A 24,072-nucleotide genomic window follows, 5' to 3' on the forward strand; every position below is an offset into this window, starting at 1 on the left:
GAAGATGCGTCAGACAACCAGATGGATAGTATGCTGGGATTGCATGGGGCGATGGGTGTTAAAACTGATATCGCTTTGAAATAGACAAAGCCATCCAACCGAACCCCCAATCCTCTCCTGGCGACCTCCGGCCACACAAGTGACAACACATACAAAGAGATCCTCTGTGAGCAGTTCATCTTCTTCTCAGTCACAGAGAGCAAACAGCCCATTTTCCTATTCCGTACGGTTGCATTCTGCAGTTTTTCACTGCAAAGAGTTAACCGAGAAGCAGGGTTCGGGCAACATGCTCAAGCCAAGCACCACCTCTCATGTCAGCTTTTACATAAATAAGAGCCTTTTTTATCTCTTTCTCTCTCTCTCTCTCTCTCTCTCTCTCCATCACTCCCTCTGCTTCTCTTTCTCTCCCTCATGCACGCCCACACAGAGCCTGTCAGAAGCGCACGAGGATGGGAGGAGGATGGAGGGAGGTGGGTGAAGCATGACACGTGGAAAAGGAGAAGCGTTGCTCTTAACACTGCATCCACTCGTCTTTCCTTCATCTCTCCGCTCTCTATCCCCATCTTCTCTTCCTGGGGTTCTATACATAGGGGGTCCACTGGCATGTCTTTGTCTCCTGCTGGACGTTACAGAGAGTGACCGTTCCTCTCGGTCTGTCTTTATTTGTGTCTGGGTGAAGGGGTAGAGGTGGATTGTGGAGAGGTGCTAGTGTTGGACTCCCAGCTGAAAGGTACTGGGTATGACAGCTAACCCCTCTCTGCTAATTAGCCACCTGTATCTGATTTCACTCTGTAAGTCGCTTTGGATCATAGCATCTAAAGCTAAATTGCTAGATAGTAAAAATAAATGAGAAAATCCAATCTGAAGACTAAATGCATATACATGTTAATATCATCCATCAATTACGGAGACTAAGAAGTCTTCAAATCAAGTAGAAGAAGAATAATACAGTCATAAAACAGTTCATTTGTCAATACTGTCAAGTAGATTAGACTAAGCAGTATGAGGTGGTGAACGCAAATCAAAAGAAATGCCAATTGAACGGCTATGACACCCGACCGCAAACCAAAAGTAACATCTCTGTCTCTGTCTCTAGCTCCCTCTCTCTCCCTTTCTCTCTCTCTCTCTCTCTCTCTCTCTCTCTCTCTCTCTCTCTCTCTCTCCCTCCAGGAAACAGAAGTTCACAGCTCAAAGTAGCACTTAGCTCTTCTTGTGTTGCTGGGGAAGAAAAACAGGAATGCCTGTTATGACTAATCACTCAGGCTGGCGATGGCGTGTTATATTACGTCAAAAATCATAGACACACTAACAAATGTGTGCAAACACACACACACACACACACACGCACGCGCACACACACACACACACACACACACACACACACACACACACACACACACACAAGGTTTACCAAAGAGACCCTATTGCTCTCTTCTTCCAGCTAGAGGCTAGGTTAGTTCTTGCTCACACCTACGTTCAACCGTTCTTTTATAAAGGAATGCGCAGAGTCCATCTATAGACCAACACTACTCTGGCATTAGTCACCCGCATCCGGTCATTGGAGAAGTCAAAAGCTGCCAAATGGGTCCGTTCACTTCTGGGTTGATTTCTTGCTTGTTTAACTCTGGTAAATCCACAGTCGCAATATACCAGTAGAGTGGGGGGGCGACATACAAACCACGTGACGCGTGCCCATTGCCACTGGAAATGTATTCAGGCATTGCTATGACATCAATCTGTGACTTTGCTTCTGCACACAGACAGGTCGACCTGTGCCTGCTTTGGAATGTGCTAATGGCTCTGTTGGTCACACACAGCCATTATGCCACAAACGACATTTAACTAGAAAACCATGTAGTGAGATGGATTTCTCGTCACTCCACTTATACACATTTTTTCGCAGCTAAATATTAATGTGTGCTGGATCCAATAAATCTTCCACTTACTTACTAAATTAATTGTGCTTCTATTACATGTTTCTGTTAATGGCATAAATACTTTCCCTTGCTAATCATTCATGTATTAGTAATGAGTGCAGCTGTTATGCTCTCAATCCAAAGAGGCTCTCTCTCTCTCCTTCTCTCTCACTATCTCTCCCTATTTTCCTCTCCCGATAACTCCGTCCTCTCTCTCTCTCTCTCGCTCTCTCCCTCTCTCTCTCTCTCTCTCTCTCTCTCTCTCTCTCTCTCTTTCACTCTCTCCCTTTTAGTCTCTCTCCCTTTTGTGTCTCTCCCATTTTATCTCTCTCTCTCTTTCCCCTTGGATGTAGAATGAGGATTTGTCTCTCTCTGTTTCTTCGTCCTTCTGCACTAAATGGAAACATTTTTGTTCTGTCTATTGCCTCTATTGTCTGTGTCCTTGTAGAACAAATATAAATGTACATGTGTTGTTTGTGTGTGTGTGTGTGTGCGTGCGTGTGTCTGTGTGTGTGTGTGTGTGTGTGTGTGTGTGTGTGTGTGTGTGTGTGTGTGTGTGTGCAGGCATTTCAATTGTTCATCAATGAACTCTTTGATTGTGTGTTGAACATTTGTCAACTAAATTAGAACTGTCAATTGGCTAGCCACACAATAAAACGTACATCAAATTGTTACAATCTTTAAAAACGCCAAATTACAGCGTTCACACTATCAATGAATTGTTTCATCCAAATACCGCTAAATGCACAAACCAATGTTTCTTAATAGCGAGTATCATAGATGTCATTTATTTGTCGCCTTTTTCCTGTTGCACTAACATGTGACGTATATGTGTGTTGTGTTTTGTACAGCCCTGCTTAAAACTCTGTAATTCATCTGTGCTTTGGTCTTGATGCACCTGGTATGTACCACTGGGAAAACTAAAGCTGCAGTATCCAGATTTAGCCCGGAATACTAAAGAGGCTACACTTCTCTCCTCTCACCTCCTCTGCCATGCTAATCTCCTCCCCTATCATTTGTTTCCTTTTAATGGCCCGCTTATTATCAGCGTATAATCGCTCTCCTATTCTCTTGTGCTTGTTTAAAACGGTACCACTTCCTGTTACCTCCACCCCTCTCCCACCCCCTCTCCTCCCCCCACCGCCCTATAGACCTGCTGTAGTAGTGTGCTGCTGAGAGGGTCCAGGGGAGGAGTATGTTCTGACAGAGATGCCACTGGAGATGGAGAAGACACCCGTCACCGAGCTCATGTATGACTTCCAGAGGAACTCCACCTCGGACGACGACTCTGGCTGTGCTCTGGAGGAATACGCCTGGGCCCCACCTGGCCTCAGCCCAGAACAGGTGAGGCAGACAGAGATACACCAAACCAGATACAAACCCACACCCTTCTCCTCCTAACAGCTTCTCTTCTCATCGCTGATGCTGCAACGCCATCCTTTACACGTGATGTTATTATTATCAAGAAAATATGTTAGCATGTGGTGATGATTTAGAATTATTATTTCCCAGAATGTTTGGTGCATTCTTTTTTACCACATTGGATCCTCATCTATTCATCTATATATATTTTTTTCATATCATCACACATTATTTAAGGATGTCAATAAAGCTCTGAAGGGCTCAAAATGTCAGTGGAGACAAAAAGAAGGCTTGAACTGAATCCTGTGTAATTTTAAAGTAAGTCTAGCAGTGTGTGGCAGCGGACCTCCCAGCGCTGCACTAATAGAGGAGAAGCATGCCTGATAATAGTCATTTCTCCAGTCAGCCGTCTTGACAGAATGCAGGGAGGATGTCCCGGCCTCTCTCATGCCACAGGAGATACAACGCAGTCAGAGCGGCCCCTTGTTTGACGTCCAATGTATATATAAAGAAGATGCTAAAAATAATGATGAATGATTTTTAAAGAAACAAAAGGTATCTTTTGTTTCATTATCATTCATTCATTACTATTTTGAATGAATGAACAAAGCATATACATACAGGGTGCGATTTGCCGGTGGGGATGGTGGGGATTATCCCCCCCTCTGGTTTACACGTCCTACCCTCTGCTGAATTATTTTTATCCTCGGTGGGGATAAAAATGATCCCCCCCACCCAAAGTATTTTCACCATTACATCGTAATAATTAACAACCAAAATACACAGGGTCCGTCTTCATTTTGAAACATTTTAAAATGTTTCTCAAAATTATCCCCCCCTCTGGTTTTTTTCACAAATCGCACCCTGTATACATATATGTATGTATATATATATATATATATATATATATATATATATATATATATATGTATATATATATATATATATGTATATATATATGCCCTTCGTTTAGCGTATACTGTATATACATATATGTCTCTGTACATAAATAGTCTGCTATAGATATGTGAAAATAAATAAATAACAGAAACTAGCCTTGCAACCATTTGACTAAACAAGGTTTTCGTATCATTATAATTTCTAGCATCATATTAGTTGTCATCTTCCTCCCCCTTCTCATGGTCGTTATCATCATTACCATACATATAAGTAGACTAGTGGCAGTACTGTTGTTATGCTGCAATATAATGTTTTGATTTTTCGTAATTACAATAAATTATGCTGTCCTTCATTTACCATTCATATGTTGTCATTTTTCCTGTCTCGCATATAATAGACAAGCAACGGTTGCCACAGCATTCTGAATGTCATCTGTAGAAAAATAAAGTTCCTTTCCAAATTCTGGTTTCAAGGGCTGTGCTGATAGATAAAAGCAGACCGAAAAACACAAACCTTGATGCGCATAAAGGCTGACCTTGGCTGGCCAAATCTAAGAACACTGATGTCAAAATATTGGCATTGCAAATATTTAAATCAGATAGTTAAATTGATCCTTGGCTCAATAGATTTCTGGACAGATGCGCTAGTGTGTTACCATGGTTACAATATGACCCGGGAGAAAAGCACTTTCACCATAACGTTAACTATTGATCAAACATAAGTGTGATTCTATTTTGGGTCATCAACTGCCTTGTGTTGTATACTTGTTTCAGGTGCATCAGTACTACAGCTGCTTACCGGAGGACAAGGTCCCCTATGTTAATAGCCCAGGAGAGAAATATCGCATCAAACAACTTCTTCAGCAGTTGCCCCCACATGACAATGAGGTAAAAACAAACATGTTTGTTTTTACCAATGGCAGTCTTGGAGTTTGAATACACATGAGATGGATGACGATTTTTTTTACGTGTTTCTTCCCGGGTCAGGTGCGCTACTGCAACACTCTAGACGAGGAGGAGAAACGGGAGCTGAAGCTCTTCAGTAACCAGCGGAAGATGGACAACCTGGGGAGGGGCAGTGTGCGTCCTTTCCCCCTCAATATCACCGGGGCCGGCTGTGAGCAGGTAGCGGGCTTACATTTTCTACGCTCTCCAGACGCTATGTTTTAGTTTGTGCTTTTGAAATGCCCCAAACTATTAACCTTTGTTATTTCATTTGAGGCCATTGAATATCTAGTTCATGTTATTATTATTAGTATTACAGTATTGCCATAATAATTCCTTATTTGTACCGTTTAAGACATATAACATGAGGCACTGATTCATTTAAATCTTCTTGTATCTTGTACCTACTTTTGGCTCTTTGTCATAGCTTCTCTAACACTGTGTCATTAGAACGTCATGCAGGCCTCTGTCCACTGATCACGCCCTGCATTGCCCCTCTATATCCTCCCCTCTATAGTGCGGTGGCCAAATCAACGGAGGGGAAATCGTAGTGTTTGCTGCCCGGACCGGCCATGGCCAATGCTGGCATCCCCAGTGCTTTGTGTGCAACATGTGCGAGGAACTGCTGGTGGACCTCATCTACTTCTACCAGGACGGAAAAATCTTCTGTGGCCGGCACCACGCTGAGCGGTTGAAGCCCCGCTGCTGTGCCTGCGATGAGGTGCGTCCGCCCGCCCCCACCCAAAGCCTTCGAACGCTTCAGAGGCAATGAAACGGTTGATTTAGGTCAAAGATCCTTTCAACTCGCTCTGAATTAATAATACCAAATACATACCTTTAAAGAGTAACAACGGCCGGTCTGAGCCCAGACGCGCCAGCAGAATCGTTGGTGGGACGCCGATTGTATCAACCGCTGACAGGCTCACATTAGTACTAAAGGAGATGTCTCTTTATTAGTCAATGTTTGGCCCCGCCGTCTCTGGCTTGGTTCGTCTTTTACCACGGCCACCTTCCATCCCGAAAGCCTTTTGGATGGATTTTAGCCGTCAGACGGATTTGCTATCTCTGGCTTTGAGTGAATCATCGTTAATAAACATTATATTGTACTTGATGCAGATCATCTTTGCTGACGAATGCACCGAGGCGGAGGGCCGGCACTGGCACATGAAGCACTTCTGCTGCTTCGAGTGTGAGACGGTGCTGGGGGGGCAGCGCTACATCATGAAGGACGGCCGCCCGCACTGCTGCAACTGCTTCGAGTCCCTCTACGCCGAGTACTGCGACGCCTGCGGCGACCACATAGGTGACTACACTTCTGCCTACGCCGTGTTTGCCAACCATTTTTGGCCCAGACAGAACCCCGAATACTTTGGGGGTAGAAACTCCTTCCAACCACAATATGTTTACAAAAGTGTCAGATCTGTGGCTTCACCACATATGATCTTAACCCCAATGACCCTATGTTCGTTGCAACAACACTCAATAATTTGATTGATTGTGGCTGTTGCAGGCCTTTAATAACCCTGTCCAATCATGTCCAGCGACTTCCACAAGGCTAGGCAGACATATTACTGAAGCTAGCTACTAGTCACGTATTTTGGGGGAGTGGATTAGGAGGGAGGCCTCGGGGGAGGGATGGGACTTTCCTGGGTGGGTACTTTCCAAAGCTAGCCTACCATTGCTTGTTTCTCCATATTGTCTACCTTTTCTTTAAATGCAATCAAACAATATCCATAGCTTATAAGTCAGCATTCTCCCACGGCCTCATCGCCATATCAGGCAACCCCAAGGTTGTCAACCACTGCCCTAGACATAATTAAGATCCTCTGAACTGCTGATACGGTACAAGGATGCAGAAATGCTCGTGAGAATGTCAGAAAACAAGGAAGGATACGGCGTGTGCTCACTGTGAAGGAAAGCTCCAGGGAGGACGTTAGGGAACACATTTAACAATGGGTAACATATGCACCCCCGGCCCTGTGCGCGACACAGCTGCAGAGAGGCGTAGTCTGCGCAGTGAGAGGTGGATGCTTATTATCCTCTCTGGCTCCAGCAACAGTGGAGGGTTCTGCTTGTTTCAGATGATGCCATGTTGCATCCAGATGGAAGGAAGGAAAGATGATTAGTTCCCCTAGCTCTGGATCGCGTCCAATGAAATGTGTTGTGTTATTTTACCAACCGCATAATCAGGCATTTGAGTGTAACCGAACAAATATTATTTTCCCTCAGGGACATAAACCCAGGTAGCGCCAAAGCTCATTTATTCATGATATATTTGTATTTATTTATGTCACAAGAATAACCACACGCACATATTTCTGATTAGTTTCATCTACAGACTAAATACACACCATCAAAGGTACGGTTCCAGTCTTGTTTCAGATTGATGAAACCATGTATATACAACCTTATTCAGTATATAATATTTCAGATTCGATCAACCCTTCAGCATGTAAAATAAAATAAAATCGGGATCTCATTGACCATATCGTCTAATAGTTTCCATTCATATATCTGCATCTAAGTTGTGTTTTATGGCTTGACTTTCAGGGATTGACCAAGGTCAGATGACCTATGATGGACAGCACTGGCACGCGACAGAGGAGTGCTTCTGCTGCGCCCGCTGTAAGCGCTCCCTGCTGGGCCGCCCCTTCCTTCCCAAGCAGGGCCAGATCTTCTGCTCACGCTCCTGTAGTGCCGGACAGGTAACCAATCATGTACATTAAAAAAATGCAATGAATGCATAGTGCACCAGGAATTACTCTCGACCACTCGTGTTTTTTCACATTGTTGAGCCAATGACCCTAACATAGTGCTTTCTTGTGTGTGAACCAATCAGGAACCGAACGAATCGGACTCTTCGGACTCTGCCTTCCAGAGCGCCCGGTCCCGGGAGTCCCGCCACAGCACCAAGGTTGGGAAAAAGGAACGTCGGAATGCGAGCCAGGAACGACGGAATGCTGAGGCCCGGCAGCCGGCCTCCGCGCCCATGCCTGACCGCATGTCTGCCGAGATAGACCCCCTCTCCGTCCAGATGGACCGCTTGAGCGTGTCCTCCGGGCCGACGCCCAGCAGGACCCCTTGCCGAACCCCGAGCCGCACTCCCAGCCGCGCCCCCAGCCTCAACCAGGTGTGGATGAGCAGGGATGAGGCCTACCCTTCTGCTGCCTATGAGAGCACCAAGCGGGAACCCTCTCCCACTCCCACACCCATACAGATGCTGGGCCAATGTAATCCCAGACAGGGTTACAACCCCAACTCAAACCCTCACCCACCCACCCAGAGCCCCGTCAACCCAGGGAAGAGGCCTGATTCCTGGGGTAAGGAACAAGGCAACACCAAGAGAACCCCTATGGCCGCCCTGAGAGGCCAATCCTTCAATGAAAACTGGATCCATCACAGCCAGGACGAGTTCCGGCCCACCAAGCTCCGCACCCAGATGAGCTTCAACGAGGTGTCCAGCCAGGGCCAGGGCATCTCAGACAAGAGGAGCATCAGCCTGCATGGCTTCCAGAGGGCGAACCGGCCCCCACTGATTCGGAGGAACCCCATCAATGGCATGAGTTTCCAAGAAACCCTTACTCCTCTTGAACAGACTCCTCGCGGATCCATGGATTCCCTGATCACATCCAACGCCGCAGGTGAAGTAGTATTTTATGTAAAGGAAAGAATAGACAGGAATCGTGTATGTAATGACACACATCTTCGGATGCAATATTTGATGCAGAATGTCCCGTGTTTTCTTCACAGGTAACTCTCTGGACGGGGTCAGCAAGCGTCAGGAGCATCTGTCCAGGTTCTCTATGCCTGATCTGAGTAAGGACTCGGGCGTGAATGTGTCTGAGAAGAGCCACATGGGCACTCTCAGCTCCTCCATGCAGTTCCACAGCACAGAGTCCCTCTCCTCCTCCCGCCTGTATGGGAACATGGACGCTGCACTGAGGGTGGGCTACCCCCTGCAGTACTGGGACCCCTCCCGGCCCTTGGCCTTTAACGCCAACGGTCACGCCGGTCTGATGGGCAGCAGCGGAAACATACGCATGTCATCCATGAGCGAGAGAACCCCACGCCGGCACCCTAACGGGCAGGAACCCGTATCCCAGCAACAGCAACCGCAACCGAGGAGCCGCAAGCACCGTCGCGGTAACCACGGTAACAGCCAGCACCGCAGCGGACGGCACCACAAGCGCTCCCGCCGCTCCCGCTCTGACAACGCCCTGCACCTGGTGGCCGACCGGCCCGCCCACGTGGCGGAGCCGCCGCACCGCCGCGTGCAGGAGGACTACGACCGCTTCCCCAGCGGCCACGCCGCCAGGGAGCTGCTGCTGGGCCTGGCGCCGGGCGCCTACAGGCAGCAGCAGCAGTACCGGCCCTGCCCCCGCACCACCTCGGACCTCACCCTGCAGAACGCAGGCTGGCAGCCGCAGGGCCCGGGCCAGGGCGGGCCGCTCTGGGCCGAGGGCTACCGAGAGGGGGCGGACCCCTGGTGCTCGAGCTGCTCCTCCAGCTCCGAGTCGGAGGAGGACGACGCCTACTTCCAGGGGGAGCCCATCCCGCGGCCAGTGCAGCTGCGCTACATCAACAACGAGGAGCTCCGGCACCGCTACAGCCCCTCCGGGATGCCGGGCCACCACGCGCCCCTGCACGGACCCCTCCACGGGCAGATGCACACCCGCCAAAGGAGAAAGAGCAAGAACTGTGCCATCTCCTAGATGTGAGGGAGAGGATACGGGGACTGGAGAGCGGGAGAGAGAAGGATGTGTGGGAGGGAGCAGGGAGTGGGATGTGTAAGAGAGACAGTGGACAGGGACTGCGTGTACAGTAAAATGGAGAGAAACTGAGCGTGGAGCGGATGATGAAGAAAGGAAATGGCAGATTCCTGCTGTTTGTGATCTAGCACAACTCATGTTTGTGTACACCTACAAAGTATGACGTTATCGCGGGAAGAGGGGTTACACAGCAGACTCAAACCAAGGGACGGCTAAATAAGGATCTGTTTGATCGGTAATCGTGCATATAGTCTGGTCTGGTCTCAAATAACTGGCTAATGTGTGTGCGTGTGCGTGTGTCTGTGTGTGTGTGTGTGTGTGTGTGTGTGTGTGTGTGTGTGTGTGTATGTGTGAGAGTTTGCACCAGAGAGTCCTTTTAACATGTCAAAAGGGGAGTTTTTTGTATCACTGTAGAAACTGGGCTGTGTTGGCCAGCCTCTGCTCACAGGCCAGTGCTCTGAACACATTGGCGTAAACCTACTGAGAGGAGAACACATCGAGAGATAGTGTGTTGGAATAGTGAAAGCTGTGCGATATGAATGGAGAAAACTGTGGGGTAGGTTCTGAGCTGCGGCTTAGTTTGCCCCAGTGGAATCCAAAAGCTGCTGGAAAAGTGTTGGCTCGCAGACCAAGTTATCACCTTATGTAAATAGTCCGTTACACCATGTGCTCTACATAGACTGCTCTCCATGCTTTACCAATGGCAGGTCGCTAGATAGGCCTCAACTTCTTGTTCTATCAGGCAAAGTAACGTCAGGTACGGTCCTGTCTTCTTTTCTTCAACATACTTCTTTTTTTAATACTTATTATTTTTAGTTGGATAAATAAAGGACAAATTAATAGTGACAATAAATTATCAATACCTGTTTAATGTATATAAAGTAAACAAAAATAGAAATAAAAATGTCTTTAAAGTATTGGATGTGGTAATGTAAATGTTATGTACATATTGTCTTACATATTTATATATAAATATATTTTGTAACTTAAGAATCCTTATTTGTATAAGACAGGGTAGAGATAGGAGGATTTGCATGTACCTTTTAATGTTGTCGTCCTATATGGAAATAAAGTGTATTACAATGAATAACCAGAAGGGTGCCAGTTAATGTCCAAGCTTACTGGTATGTGGTTGTTGTGAACAGCGGTTGGTAAAGTGATCGAAAGACCCTTTTCAATGTCCGGTGTCTACCCTCTCTTCATCAACTTCCTGCTCAGCTCAACTCACATGAAAATAAAATGGATCATCACATGTTGCGCATAAACCATGGTTTCTAGCATAAGCATTTACCTTCTGAAATTGAATAAACCATCTATGGTGAATGTGATTCACTAATACTATAAAGATATACAAAATGCCATTTTTGGTGCATCTTCTTTATAAAACACAGAGACACAACTAAGATCTGGACATTACACTGGGCTCTACAAAATTAATTTTATTATTAAAACCTTATTTACATGAATATATCAGATGAATTGATACTATTCACAGCATCACATGTGGGTCACAATAGAGTGGTGAAGTCACGCCCCTTCCGGTAGAGCCAATGTGACCTGGGGTTTCAATAGAGAGAAAGTTATTATTTTCTGGTCCCAGTCTTTATATGCCCTGGATTACACATATATTGTTTTTGGATTTAAATGATAATTTTTCATGCAAAGAAAACTAAAAAAAATTGCGACGAAGTTAGATTATGTTAGGTTTTGTGTGAGGCCGTTCTGTGAACTACAGCTCCTCGCTGCTCTCGACGCGAATGATATACGTCACCACCACTCTGGTACAGACATGGCAATCTCTCTGCTCCACTTCACTGCTTTTTTCCAAGGGGAGGATAAAAGCATCAAAAGAGGTGAAAACGATTATAAGTCGGGGCATGTGGAGAGTTTCAGTTATGCCGATTGGGAGATTGTCGGTCTTGTCCACGCCAGTCGCAGGGAGCGTGATGTCACATACAAGACATGTAGCCTTTCTCATTGTGTTTTCTCTACAGCCTTTAACTGAACAATTTCACAATAAATGGTCAAATTCTTGACATGACAAAATTATCATTTAAATCCACAAAGAACATATGTGTTATCCAGGGCATATAAAGACTGGGACCAGAAAATAATTACTTTCTCTCCATTGAAACCCATTCATATTTTTCGATCTCATAGGTCCCATGGGCTCTACCGGAAGGGGCGGACTTCCCCACTCTATATGCCAGCACAAGGTTGAGCTTCATGAGTAACTGTGACAGACAGCAAGAAAATAACTAACTCATCTCAGACACACACACACACACACACGCACACACACACGCACACACACACACAGACTAACAATAAAAATAAAACCGAGGGGCATATGTGATTATGTGTGTGTGTGTGTTTGCATCTCTTGGGAGGCTGCACTCAGGTCATACTGGGTTATAAACTGGTCCATGGCTGCAGCACAGCGCAGGCCTATCTCCTTGAGATTTTCCTGCACAGCGAAGCGGATGGGAGGCACTAATGAGGGGTCCTTGGAGACCAGCTTCTTCACCACCCGGCTGAACGTGCCACAGTCCCGTTGATAAACCTGGAAAAAACACACACAAACGCACACACAAACACAACGTCTCGTTGGCCTTCTTTTGTTTTGCTCGGAGGCGGGCCTTTGAACTGCACAGCGCTAAGGCTTGAGATAGCACGGATAGATTAGCATCCATTTCATCTTTCCTCACAGTGTCGGTTCATCACACAGGGACGATGTGCGTGATCATTTGCAGGTTTCTTTTTTTAGGCGTGTGTGTGCACGTGTGCCCACTCGCGTGCACCGTGCACATGCCAGGCTGTGTGAGGCGACCTGTATCCAGTCTGCTTTCTGAAAGAGCCTACTTTCTGCTGTAACCATGGAGATAGGAAAATAAGAGACCTTCTCTTAATTTGAAGTGGATTGAGAGAAACACTCGCTCACACACTACGCACCGGGCCTCATGTGATGTGCCGTCACCTGGAAGCTTGCTTTTCAAGCACGTGTGTGAGATCCCCCACGCCACCATTTGGACGCGGTTTTTCAACTACATCCGTTCTGTTGACAATTTTTATTTGGATGTTCATCAATGTGTCTTTATATTCTTCTTAACCTACTTTTCATTTAACTTCAATTTTAACCCATTTAAAATATGGACTCTGGTGTGAATAAAAGCCGTTCTCGTACTGCTCTGAAGCTTCAGTAGTAGACCTGTTAAATCAACCTGTTATGTCAACATCAACCCTGAATAAACTGGTGTAACAGTTCTGGTCCGTAACCTTTGTGTCAAACATGTTAAGTTTAAGTTTTATTTTCCGTTAAACATTTTGTTCATAGTTTTTTCTTCATCCTTCTTAGTTCAGATAAATTCATTGAAAACAAATGTCTTCTGGCTAGTGTAGTAAAAGTAAAGCAGTAAACAGATCAATTCAGACTGATCAAGAAGATAGTAGGCATATGGACTCTGGTGTAGCAGACAGCACCCCTCTAGTAAGAGAACTATTATTCCAGGCCAATGTTTTATTTATCCCACAGAGCTAGTGTGTGTGTGTGTGTGTGTGTGTGTGTGTGTGTGTGTGTGTGTGTGTGTGTGTGTGTGTGTGTGTGTGTGTGTGTGTGTGTGTGTGTGTGTGTGTGTGTGTGTGTGTGTTGTACCTTTTCTATTTCTTTCCTTTTTTCTTCGATGGCTCTGCTCTTTGCCATGGCCGGGCTTACAAGTGATTGGTGCTCCACTGGTCTTATTTTTTCAGTCTGACTTTGGTCTTGTGTAAAATGCTGAATTTAAATGAAATATAAACAAATAGACTGAAGCAACACAACAATAATGACGAAGAGTGCTAATGGTACAATGGAATAACATTAGCAGAAGATGGTAGAATGATCTCATCAAATGTAATAGTGAGCCTGTGGCAACACTGAGAAGATCTATAGTGCTCTGTCTAAAGGGTAATTTATAGTCATTATAGTTATAATAATAACTCTATTTATATAGCACCTCAATAAAACTGCCATTACACTGTGTTTGTATGGTAAAACAAGCGGATAAGTCAACAAACACAAAGAGTGTAACATTTTTTTGAAGGATAAAAAAAATGTCCAAAAACATTCAAAAAACATCTTATCAGTAAACTAGACTAAATATGAATAAATGATACAATAATAATTAAGTAAAAAATATCATAAAAATGTATGATGTATGGCAGCAAAAAGGACGACACCACAGTATGTTGTGTTTTCAGAAGGTATTGCTGGCAATATGGTTGCTGGCACTGTGTTCCAAAGCTTGGGAGCCCTAACGGCAAACGCCCGCTCATCTTTTGGTTTTTACCTATATTGTGAAACAGTTTGCTCCACCTGAGGACCTAAAGGCTTTGTCCTGGCTCACAGGGATCGAACAGGACAAAAATGTGGCTTGGGGACATACCTCATGAGGTTTCAAAGTAATTAGTAGAATCCTAAAATGAATTCTGTACTTAATGGGGAGCCAAGGGAGGGCAGCAAAGAATGGGGTAATGTGCTGTCTTCTATTGCAGTTGCTGCATTCTGGACTAACTGAAAGGGAGAAAGGGCCTTTTGGCTGAGGCCAGCAAGACACAAGTTGAAGTAGTCTGGTCGAGAAAAGACCAAGGCGCGCATTAGCTTCTTCAACATCAGTGTGAAGGAAGAAGAGGTTAGCTTTGGAGATGGTTCTTATCTGTAGAAAACATGACTAGACTCCTTTTTGGAAATGTAGCTTGAACGTTAGGTCTGGGTCAAAAGTCACAGCAAGGTTTCATACAGTCGGGATAATTATTGGCAGACAGATAGCCAAGGCTAGGGCCATTCATATTAACCAGCGGCTTTCAGACGGAGCTGGAGGAAATGTTGTAACTTTTAGCATTGAATGTCATTATTGCAGTCTGCTAGGACAGCTAGGCAATTAGGTTCACCAGGTCTCAATGGGAGGTATAACTGTGTGTCAGCTGCTTAGCAGTAGAAAGGGACATTGTGTTTCTGAATGATGTGTCCAAGAGGCAGCATGGAGATAGAGAATAATGGTGGAGCCAAAACAGAACCTTGTGGCCCACCACACAAAAAAAGGGTTTCGGAGGACGAGGCCTTCCAAAGAGATGCTTAGTATGCTCTATCTGACAGGTAGGCCTTTATTATGTCATGATAATGATGTTATTTTTCATTTTGACCAAGCATTGTGCCCTTTCAGTAAACTAAAAAAAATAAACATTCCAAATCGTATACAGTGCACAGACTGTTGAAAACCCATACGGCACCAGAATGCTTAAAGCCCGAAGGTTTTCTGAAACAGCATAACACTGTTATGTACATATGTGCATGGTTACATATAAATCCACTCCTGGCCTATGCTCATTTTCATGTGGCTCCGAGGTCTGAGGGTAAACTGCTGATCCTGCATGATTCAATGCCTATATTAAACTACAAAGGTGCATGGCACAGCCCTGAACCACCTGTGTCTTCCTATGTATTAGACAACTCACACCCTAATCAATTTCCTTTCTTAAACCTGCAACCAATGATCTCATTCAGCTTCAAGGCCTCGCCCTTTATCCTCCCACTATTCTACACTGATGTCGAGTAACAATAACGTTGATGAATAGCTGTGTAGTCAACGAATGGGGGAGAGCTTAAAGAAGGTGAAACACGATTAATTACAAAAATCATCTAAATGGTAATTTTAAAGGTAATCTTGCTTTGTATTGTGTGTTCGACACGGTACACACTGTGTCTCTCCAATCGGTTCCACTCTCATTATCACAAAGAGCAATTAAAAACACAAGCGTCAGTTGTTGTACTCACTGCTTTATCTTTCTTATTGCTGGGAAAGGTCCGAGAAGTTAAAGATCCTGAGGTGGTTGGGAAAAAAAACCTGTTTCATTATCCCAGCAACATGATTCAAATTGACAACCGCAAGGTGGAAGCTGAACAATCAACAATTTTATTTGACCGGATCGATTTTGTCTCGTGTTGCTCAACTATCTATAACTGTGTCTTAAGGCCACCATTAGGATGTTACTTCACCTCATCAAACTGAATGTCATCGACCTCTGGCTTAAAGGGATGGTTATTGTTTGCAGCCAGCAGGTGCTGAAATCAATGTTTCTTTGAGCAGATTGCGTTAGGTGTATTTGAGAAATCTGCCTCGCAACATTGGACTGCAGTGTTCCGATGTGAAGCAAAGGCTTTGTTATGGCTCATTTATACCATTGGCTGCCTTCCCTCTCTCACTCTCTCACACAGGTATAGTCAGTCACACACACACACACACACACACACACACACACACACACACAAACACACACACAAACCATGGATGAGTCACCATCATCGCACCATCTCTCATGCACACCGAGAAACCTGTTCCTCACACACACACACACACACACACACACACACACACACACACACACACACACACACACATACACCTCCACAGTGCTGCAGTATGCGCAGAAATACAGTGGAGTGTGAGGGAAGAAGAAAAAGCATGCCAATACTTGAATCTCCGCTCCTGCAATAAGGATGGGCACCCAGTCTTCGACCAAGAATCAATAAATAATTAATACATGCAACGCTTTTCTGATAACAAAGCTAAAAGAAGGGTTGCTTCCTCTTGTCTGCATCACTTTTTTGTAGCAATAATTCATCTCTAATCATCAGCACATACCTTCTTCTTCTGAAGGGATTTCACATAACACAGTTACCATATAAATAATATGATGTTTATTACACAATATAGAGTTAGGGCTGTTATAGGCATGATGAGTATTGTGTCATGTGCCACTACCAATACAGAAATGACCAAATTGCCCAATCCACAAACGGTCAGGAATTATCCAAATGAGGTAACATTGACGTGACATAATTTGAAAACATTTGGTACCCAATGATAGTCCACACTGCCACTCGGTGGTGGTAGGGTGTACATGCATGTGTTTTGCAATTCTTGTGGCTGTTAAAATATATAACCAATCTTACCAGGTTTTTCAAAAGGCTGTGAACAGACTCGATGTATGGGGTTCTTTGTCACGTCTTGTTTTTCCGCAATCTTTTTTATTATCTTCATCTTTTCCACCTGCTTCCATTCAGCAAGGCTAATTTGCTTTTTTGTCCCGGTTCTCTGACGAGATTTGGAGCCGAAGGGGAGTGTCCCTCGGGCTCCAAAATTGGATGGAGTCTTCCAAATAGCATGCTCATTCCTTAAAAAAAGACAGAGAAAAAAAGGTCAGAGAACACCCTACTTGGCTCCGTTCTCCAAATCATCACCCGTCCCCTAGCCTGCCTATCGCCCTATAAGTGGCTAAAACTTGCGTTTGGTGTAAAACGAGGAATAGGCATCCTGCTCGCCTTTGAAAAAATGGAAGCTCAGGCACACTGATTTGGAATGTGGCCCGATATGTCGTCATAAGGGGCCAAGTTACCTCCCCTTTCTCTGCCTTGCCCGTCCAGAGAATTTGGCCCACCAATGAGACAATGAGCTACGACCGTGCAAGCGCCACGTGTGTGTGTGTGTGTGTGTGTGTGTGTGTGTGTGTGTGTGTGTGTGTGTGTGTGATTACACACACTGTAACGCAAGTGTTGCACACTTCTTTGTTATTTTGATAACCATTCTGCTGTTGGTGCTATGGCGCATAACACGTCGGTTCTTTGCCGTCTCTGGTATTTCCACAACAAGACTGTAGTTGTGGATTATCTCAGCCATGGTGGAGAAGGAATTGGGGGAAAGGATCTTTGGCTTTGACTCCCTGAAGTACATGAACCACGACATGGAGGAGAAAGGGATAGTTGCTCTCGATTGTCTCCTGCTTGAGCCCCGCTTCCTGCTGCCCACTGCCGATGGACCACCGCCTTGGCGCTGCCCGCTGCCGATGGACCACCGCCTTGGCGCTGCCCGCTGCCGATGGACCACCGCCTTGGCGCTGCCCGCTGCAGGAGGCGGTGGGGCCTAAGCGCTGCCCGCTGCCCGATGCCTCGCTGCCGAGGCAATGGTCCCTCGGCAGCGAGGCTCCGGCGGGAGACAATCGCAGTCAACAATCGCGTGCAACAATCCCTTTCTCCTCCATGTAATGGTTCAGTCTACTTCAGATTGATGTGGACGTGGAAGAACCAGTGACATCTGAGAACCTGAATGGAGGTGCACACAGCTATTGGCCGTGATAATATACATTATATGATATAGATATCTATGTATAATATGATATTATTTAGTTATAGAGCTCCAGGTCTCCCACCGGAGCACCCGGAGTGTTCTAGAATATTTACAGAACACGGCCAAAGGCTGTGTGCGCCTCACCATTGCGATACATCCACTGTAAACAGAGCGCATGGTACCGTGGCCGCAAGCTGCTCAGGGAGACACCCCAACCCTCCTCCTTGACCCGCCTCTCTCCTCCTCATTTGCTCAATGTGCGACTGGCTCGTAGTGGCTGTAATTCTGCACCAAGGCTGCAATTCGGGAACGTCTTCAAATACTGTGTTAGGGGCCCAATAATATCTATATTAAAGCATCCATACAGTAGAATGCCATGGGACCTTTAAACTTACCTTCGCCTGAATGGACTTTGAGCACTCGAATTGTGCCCCCTTGACATCCTTGAACTGTGTGTGGTTGTCGGACTGGACCTGGTCACGGGTCGCTTCAGATCCTTGAACAACAGGTGACAGAAGTGTCCAGAGTGAAGAAAGCATACACTGAGATAGATTCCATTGGGAGCAAGGGCCAATTTAGCAAAGCTTATCCAGCAAGTAAACAGGGAGTATTTAATCCTATCCAAAGATGTCTCAGTATTTGCCTTGCCACAACACTGGGAGTAAAAACATAACGAATAACCAACGTGGGATATATTAGTGTCGGTTAACCTCGATCCTGGCATGAGCAGATATGTTAAACCACAATCACACACACACACACACACACACACACACACACACACACACACACACACACACACACACACACACACACACACACACACACGATAGTAGACACTTTCAAACAGGGACAATGGTTGAGGGTTACGAACTGATTGTTTTTGTCCCCCATAAATCCACCTAGGCCTAGTGATAAGGATTTCAACATTCAATGACAAAATTTTAGCAGGTAATCAACAAAAAGCAAAGGCATACTTTCTTCTGCTGCGTCTCATGCCTTCTTCCGTGTTGCATTTCAGTTTCGATTCCTTGCTTCTTGAATGCGCATGCGCGCAAACGACAGTAAAGCCTTTGTGTGTGCGTGTGTGTGTGTGTGTGTGTGTGTGTGTGTGTGTGTGTGTGTGTGTGTGTGTGTGTGTGTGTGTGTTGAACATGATTATAAACGCGTCTCCTTCCAAGGCGAACCGTAACGCCTGGGAAGGGGCCCTACATGAGCGTTATTGTTTGTGAGAAAGTGGGCGGTACTTTCAGGTCTGTGTTATGGTTTAGTGGCGAGAGGAGCGAGAGATGGAGGTACTACCTATGGAGGGATATCAGTTTCCGTTACATATTGTGGATATTCCTTGGTCAATTTGCTCATAAAACGTCATATTTACTCTATTTGTTGTTGTTGTGTTTTTGTTGTTGTCATGTTCTTATTCTTCTCGCTCCGGGAAATGTTAACGGGTGTACACAGGCTGTGTACACCCGTTTACTTCCAAGTTAGAGACCGGATATTGCGCTGTGGTAGACCGGGATAACGCTGCAATTCATGGTGCTCCATAAGCCTGATAAAAATGGCAGGGACGTATCGTTGGTCCAGCACACACAGTACATAGTCCTCCATTTAACTGACAGAAATGGGAACATTAAGTTCACCAGATGGTCAACATGCTTACAATCAAACAGGGAAGATGCACAGCAAACCTGTGCGTCTGAACCGTATTCCATAATATATATATGTGTGTGTGTGTGTGTGTGTGTGTGTGTGTGTGTGTGTGTGTGTGTGTGTGTGTGTGTGTGTGTGTGTGTCGTATGAATTGTAATTTCCATGTTTTCAAATGTACTGACTATGTTAACAATAGTTTATTTCATAATATGGATTTTGATTCAGAAGAGGCATCACATACTTATATAATAAGCTACATATACACCTGAAGACCTGTATAGGTTATACTACTATAACCTATTTCAGAACTTTCTCCACCTCTTTATCTGTCTCCACCCTCCACCCATCCCCCTTTTTTTGCATGAAGGAAGAGGAGGGAGGGAGACAGAGAGAAAGAGAATATCCCTGTGAAGGAAGTAATATTGGAACCAGACACTGTTGAGATACCATGGAAAGGTGTAGTCCTATTTATTTCCCATATGGCCTCAGAGATAGCTAAAAACAACAACCAAGCCTCCAATCTGAAGGTAACAACAGCTTGCAACAGACAGGCAATACTCAAGCTACCATTGTTTGTTTTTTAGAACCTGTTTGAGCAGTTTCTGTACAGTTTCTATCTCCCAACACGAGGGCCGTGTTGGGAGTTAGAAGGCTATTGAATATTGTATATAATTGTATGCATGTATTCATCTGTTGTTGTTTCATGCAAAACTCATTTGCAAGTTAATTCCCATTTTTTTGTTTTTTATATGTTTTATGATTATTATTTTTTTAAGTAAAAATTCCATACCGGGGGAGGGAATATACCTGCTACCTGAGGGCTTTTTCAGTTTTTCAGTCACACCATCTAACAATGGTTTTACAATGACAACAAACACTATTGGTTAGAACTGGTATATTTCATTTGACCTTTATTCATCCAGGTTGAATATATTGAGATTAAAAATCTCCTTTTCAGGGGTGACCTGAGGCCAAGAGGGCAGCACAGCAGAGGGTAAAATACGACACGACACGGCTAGGACCACGCGAATTACAGTTTGAGAAAAGTGCCACGAAACATCCTCTCTCTTTCTTAACTTCAGTTCTATATAAAGTTGGAGGTCCTTTCAGAGAGACATGAGGTAAGACCTGACAATTCATTTTCCAAATGACTAGATGATTTTGTTTCCTTGTGTTTAACAACACTGTAATACAGCATTTATGTATTTCACAGAATTCGAACTTTCTCAAAAGCCCACATTAGACAGGAATTCCAGCTACGATGTCAATCACTCGCTGTCAACGACAACAGGGGCTTTAAGCAGGAATTTGAGGTACTGCAGTACAGTAAAACCACCAGGAAAAATGTGAACACACTGAAAGTCTGGGTAATAATTGTATCCTTCACCTCATTTTCATGAAGGAGCTAAATGATGTTGGCAAAGAACTGCCCACTAGGGCAGGGGAACTGGAGGTTAATAAGGAGAAGAACCGCTACCCCTACATCCTGCCATGTGAGTACCAAGTGTGTGTGTTGGGGGGCATTCAACCATTGCTTGATGAATTGCTATTGAAACACTCGCCATCTCTATCATGTCTCTGGGTTAACAGATGACCACTGTCGGGTGAGGCTGTCCCTGCAGGACGCCCAGCCAAATGGCGACTATATCAACGCAAACTTTGTGCCTGTAAGAAATCCTCCAATGACATTCAATCGAATGATGGCTTCTCGCTGCCATCCCTCGCCGTGCAGTAGGACACCTGCCACTGCATCTAGGCAATCAAATGTGACCAATATCACCTTGTTGTCTGGCTTCATGTGTTTCTTCTTGGAGCTTCTGTGAGCCATTGTGTTTATCCTGTTGAACCATTGTCAACTGTGTGCAGGGCGGCAGCTCAGAGAGAGACTTCATCTGCACCCAGGGCCCTTTACGCAGCACCATGGCTGACTTCTGGAGGATGGTCTGGGAGCAGAACGTCAGTATAATTGTCATGGTGACCGCCCTGCGGCACAAGGACGTGGTGAGAAAACAACACTACACTCTCTCTGGACTGAGTGGGATAGCTCTGTTTAATAAAAATCTTCTTTTTTTTTTTTTCTACGCTTTCCCTGTTTCTCTTTCCCTTGGGTTTCTTCTTCCCATTGGAACCTCCTGTACATCTCTAATTTCAGGGAGGCTTCTTCCCACCCTGCTCCTTATTGATGAATTACCGTGATAAAGTTCTGACTGACACGCCAAAATGTTTTCTTTACTTCTCTAGGTGCTATGCGATCAATACTGGTCTATGGCCAGAGGAACCGTTTATCATGGGTCTTTCCAAGTCAACACGGTGTCCTGCAACCAGGGTCCACATGTTTCCATCACCACCATTATTCTGAAGCAGGTAACATAATATGGCACATTTATCATCTTCCATCTGTCCAAGCAATTGTTCATACTGACATGAAATATCGATCAAAACGTTTGGGCATGATATAGTGGGTCAGTTTCCAAGCTGAAAGATTCCAATGTCCGTGAGCAAGATGCCTTTCGATAAAAAATGAATCCCCCGGATGGAAGTTATTGGAAAATTACCCCTGCCTGCTCACTTACAACGTCATTACGGAGGAAAGCATCTGTTAAATAGTACAGATATAAACAAGGTTGATTAATCAATGTTGCATTTTGCTGCATGATGGATTATATTGGCAAAAATGTGTCTGGACTTGTCATGTAGTGTAGCAAATGAACCATTAATATTTACACAAAATGTATTTCAGAGAGGATGTCCAACAGAAAAAGTAATTACACACTACTACTACCCTTCCTGGCCCGACCGGGGGGTTCCTAGAGACACCTCAGCCCTCTGTGGTCTAGCTGAGCATGTGCGGCAGCATATAGAAGCAACGCCGCGTCTGGGGCCTGCCGTAGTGCATTGCAGGTACGACCATCCAGACAGGGCTCCCAAACCCTTTTTGGCCCGTGACCCTACCCCTACTTGAACATTTGTACACAAAAAATTTTGGTAGATTATTTTTTTTTACCCAATCAACATCTGCCTGATATATCAATGTCCCGGTGAACTTAATCCCATTGCTCTACTATACACTAAAGAGATAAGTAGTAGTGTGGTCCTGGCTATGAATCATTAGGTACTCAGTTTGTATAATGTATAAACGTTTGTCAATAACGTTTAAAACCAGGGGCCATCCAAAAGGGAATTCATATTTGACATATGGCAGCAGGCAAGATATCACAAAAGTCATTATCAGCCCATCTAAAATATAAAATGAATGAAAATGAATGACCAATACAGCATCAGATAATACCAAAGTGATGGGACTTAGAATAGGTGGACGTATCACATCATTCACCCAAGTCCGTCTGTTAACCAAAAAAGGCTTAATTTCTTTAAGTTCACAATTATTTTGACACATTTCAGTGCTGGCGTTGGCAGATCGGGGGCCTTTGTAACGCTGCTGTGGCTGATGCAGCTGTGTGAGCGGGGTGTGAGTCCGGACATCCGGGCGGCTGTGGAGGACCTGCGGATGCACCGGCTGTGGATGATCCAGAACGTGGTTGGTATGCTTTGATCAACTGCTAGGATATAATTATCACTAAGGTATCAGTATGTGTTTATTAACATAACAGGGGGGAAACAAACTGTTTAGAAAACAATTTAAAAAATGTCACGTGGCATGTTGTGAATCCTTTCTTTTGACCGGTAAACTGTCAGATTAGTGAGAGGCCGTGAAAGTATGTGTGAACTGCAAAGAAAAGCTTTCCTTTATCACCCGTTTATTTTGAAGGAGCAGTATGTACTGGTTCATCAATGTCTGCTCAACTGGCTGAGCAGAGGCACGGTAGCCAATCTTGACAGGTGAGAATTAAAAAATGCTTCCCTCTGAAACCTCTGTACACATTCCAGCGATGCGTCTTCATCCAACCAAACGACAAGAGCAATTACACACAATTTCATACGTCACGAAAGTGTTTGAACCCAGTGTGTCACGCATCTCTCCCTATCACCCCAGCGGTCCACAGAGTAAAGGAGTGCCACCCAACAGCAGCCGGAGTCAGGTCCGCATCCGGGGCTCATCGGGTCAGGGAAACAGAGCGAGGAGGAGCCATCAGCATCAACCACCAAGAGCTCAGCCAGACCAAACACCGAGCATCGTTCAACAGCTGCTGGACCCCAGGAACCTACTGAGGAGATTACTGCCTGCTTCTCTTCAGCTTCCACCAACGTCGACGGAACCCAAACCAACAAACCAGAACTTTGAAAATGTTCCCTTCAAGCCTTAGTCGAAAGACACATTTCAGATTGGTACCTAAATAAAACCTTTGTACTTTTTCTTTACTGAGCGAATGTTGTCATTTGAGAGGATGTTCTATATGGGCCGGATAGGAGT

At 45.0% G+C, this 24,072-nt stretch overlaps 2 protein-coding genes and 1 long non-coding RNA gene across 4 annotated transcripts; 2 read left to right on the forward strand and 1 right to left on the reverse strand.

Annotated features, from left to right (window-relative positions):
* Positions 1-3,110: 3,110 nt before the first annotated feature.
* Positions 3,111-9,834, forward strand: LOC307078817 (prickle-like protein 2; the record flags this gene model as incomplete). Its single annotated transcript, XM_079740811.1, has 8 exons — positions 3,111-3,260; positions 4,952-5,065; positions 5,165-5,302; positions 5,640-5,843; positions 6,239-6,425; positions 7,673-7,827; positions 7,962-8,763; positions 8,873-9,834. Exons 1-8 carry the CDS (start codon positions 3,126-3,128, stop codon positions 9,832-9,834), a joined length of 2,697 nt encoding a protein of 898 aa, XP_079596937.1. The 5' UTR covers positions 3,111-3,125.
* Positions 9,835-11,309: 1,475 nt separating this feature from the next.
* LOC307079977 lies at positions 11,310-19,125 on the reverse strand. The gene is made up of 6 exons (XR_013812078.1): positions 19,028-19,125; positions 18,446-18,546; positions 16,880-17,100; positions 15,701-15,747; positions 13,544-13,663; positions 11,310-12,454 (listed from the first exon to the last, which is right to left on the reverse strand). It is a non-coding gene; the product is annotated as an uncharacterized lncRNA (long non-coding RNA).
* Positions 19,126-20,095: 970 nt separating this feature from the next.
* On the forward strand, positions 20,096-24,020 carry LOC307079201 (receptor-type tyrosine-protein phosphatase beta-like). 2 transcript variants are annotated; one of them, XM_079741349.1, is made up of 11 exons: positions 20,096-20,227; positions 20,659-20,821; positions 20,914-21,013; positions 21,103-21,193; positions 21,291-21,367; positions 21,567-21,701; positions 21,942-22,064; positions 22,441-22,601; positions 23,103-23,238; positions 23,470-23,540; positions 23,695-24,020. In XM_079741349.1, the coding sequence occupies exons 2-11, from the start codon at positions 20,817-20,819 to the stop codon at positions 23,963-23,965; spliced, it is 1,170 nt and encodes a 389-aa protein (XP_079597475.1). In that variant the 5' UTR covers positions 20,096-20,227; positions 20,659-20,816; the 3' UTR covers positions 23,966-24,020. The 2 variants fall into 2 exon arrangements, with proteins under 2 accessions (XP_079597475.1, XP_079597476.1); XM_079741350.1 differs by having other exon boundaries at positions 23,103-23,242; positions 23,695-23,832.
* Positions 24,021-24,072: the final 52 nt, after the last annotated feature.

Source organism: Pollachius pollachius (assembly GCF_949987615.1).
Source record: "Pollachius pollachius genome assembly, chromosome: 8".
Lineage (NCBI taxonomy): Eukaryota > Metazoa > Chordata > Actinopteri > Gadiformes > Gadidae > Pollachius > Pollachius pollachius.

Excerpts from the sequence above, each read along its gene's own strand:
- LOC307079201 (XM_079741349.1), top strand. Across the intron at positions 21,368-21,566 it reads TCAACGCAAACTTTGTGCCT|GGCGGCAGCTCAGAGAGAGA; the intron begins GTAAGAAATCCT and ends AACTGTGTGCAG. Across the intron at positions 23,239-23,469 it reads TGTGGATGATCCAGAACGTG|GAGCAGTATGTACTGGTTCA; the intron begins GTTGGTATGCTT and ends TTTATTTTGAAG.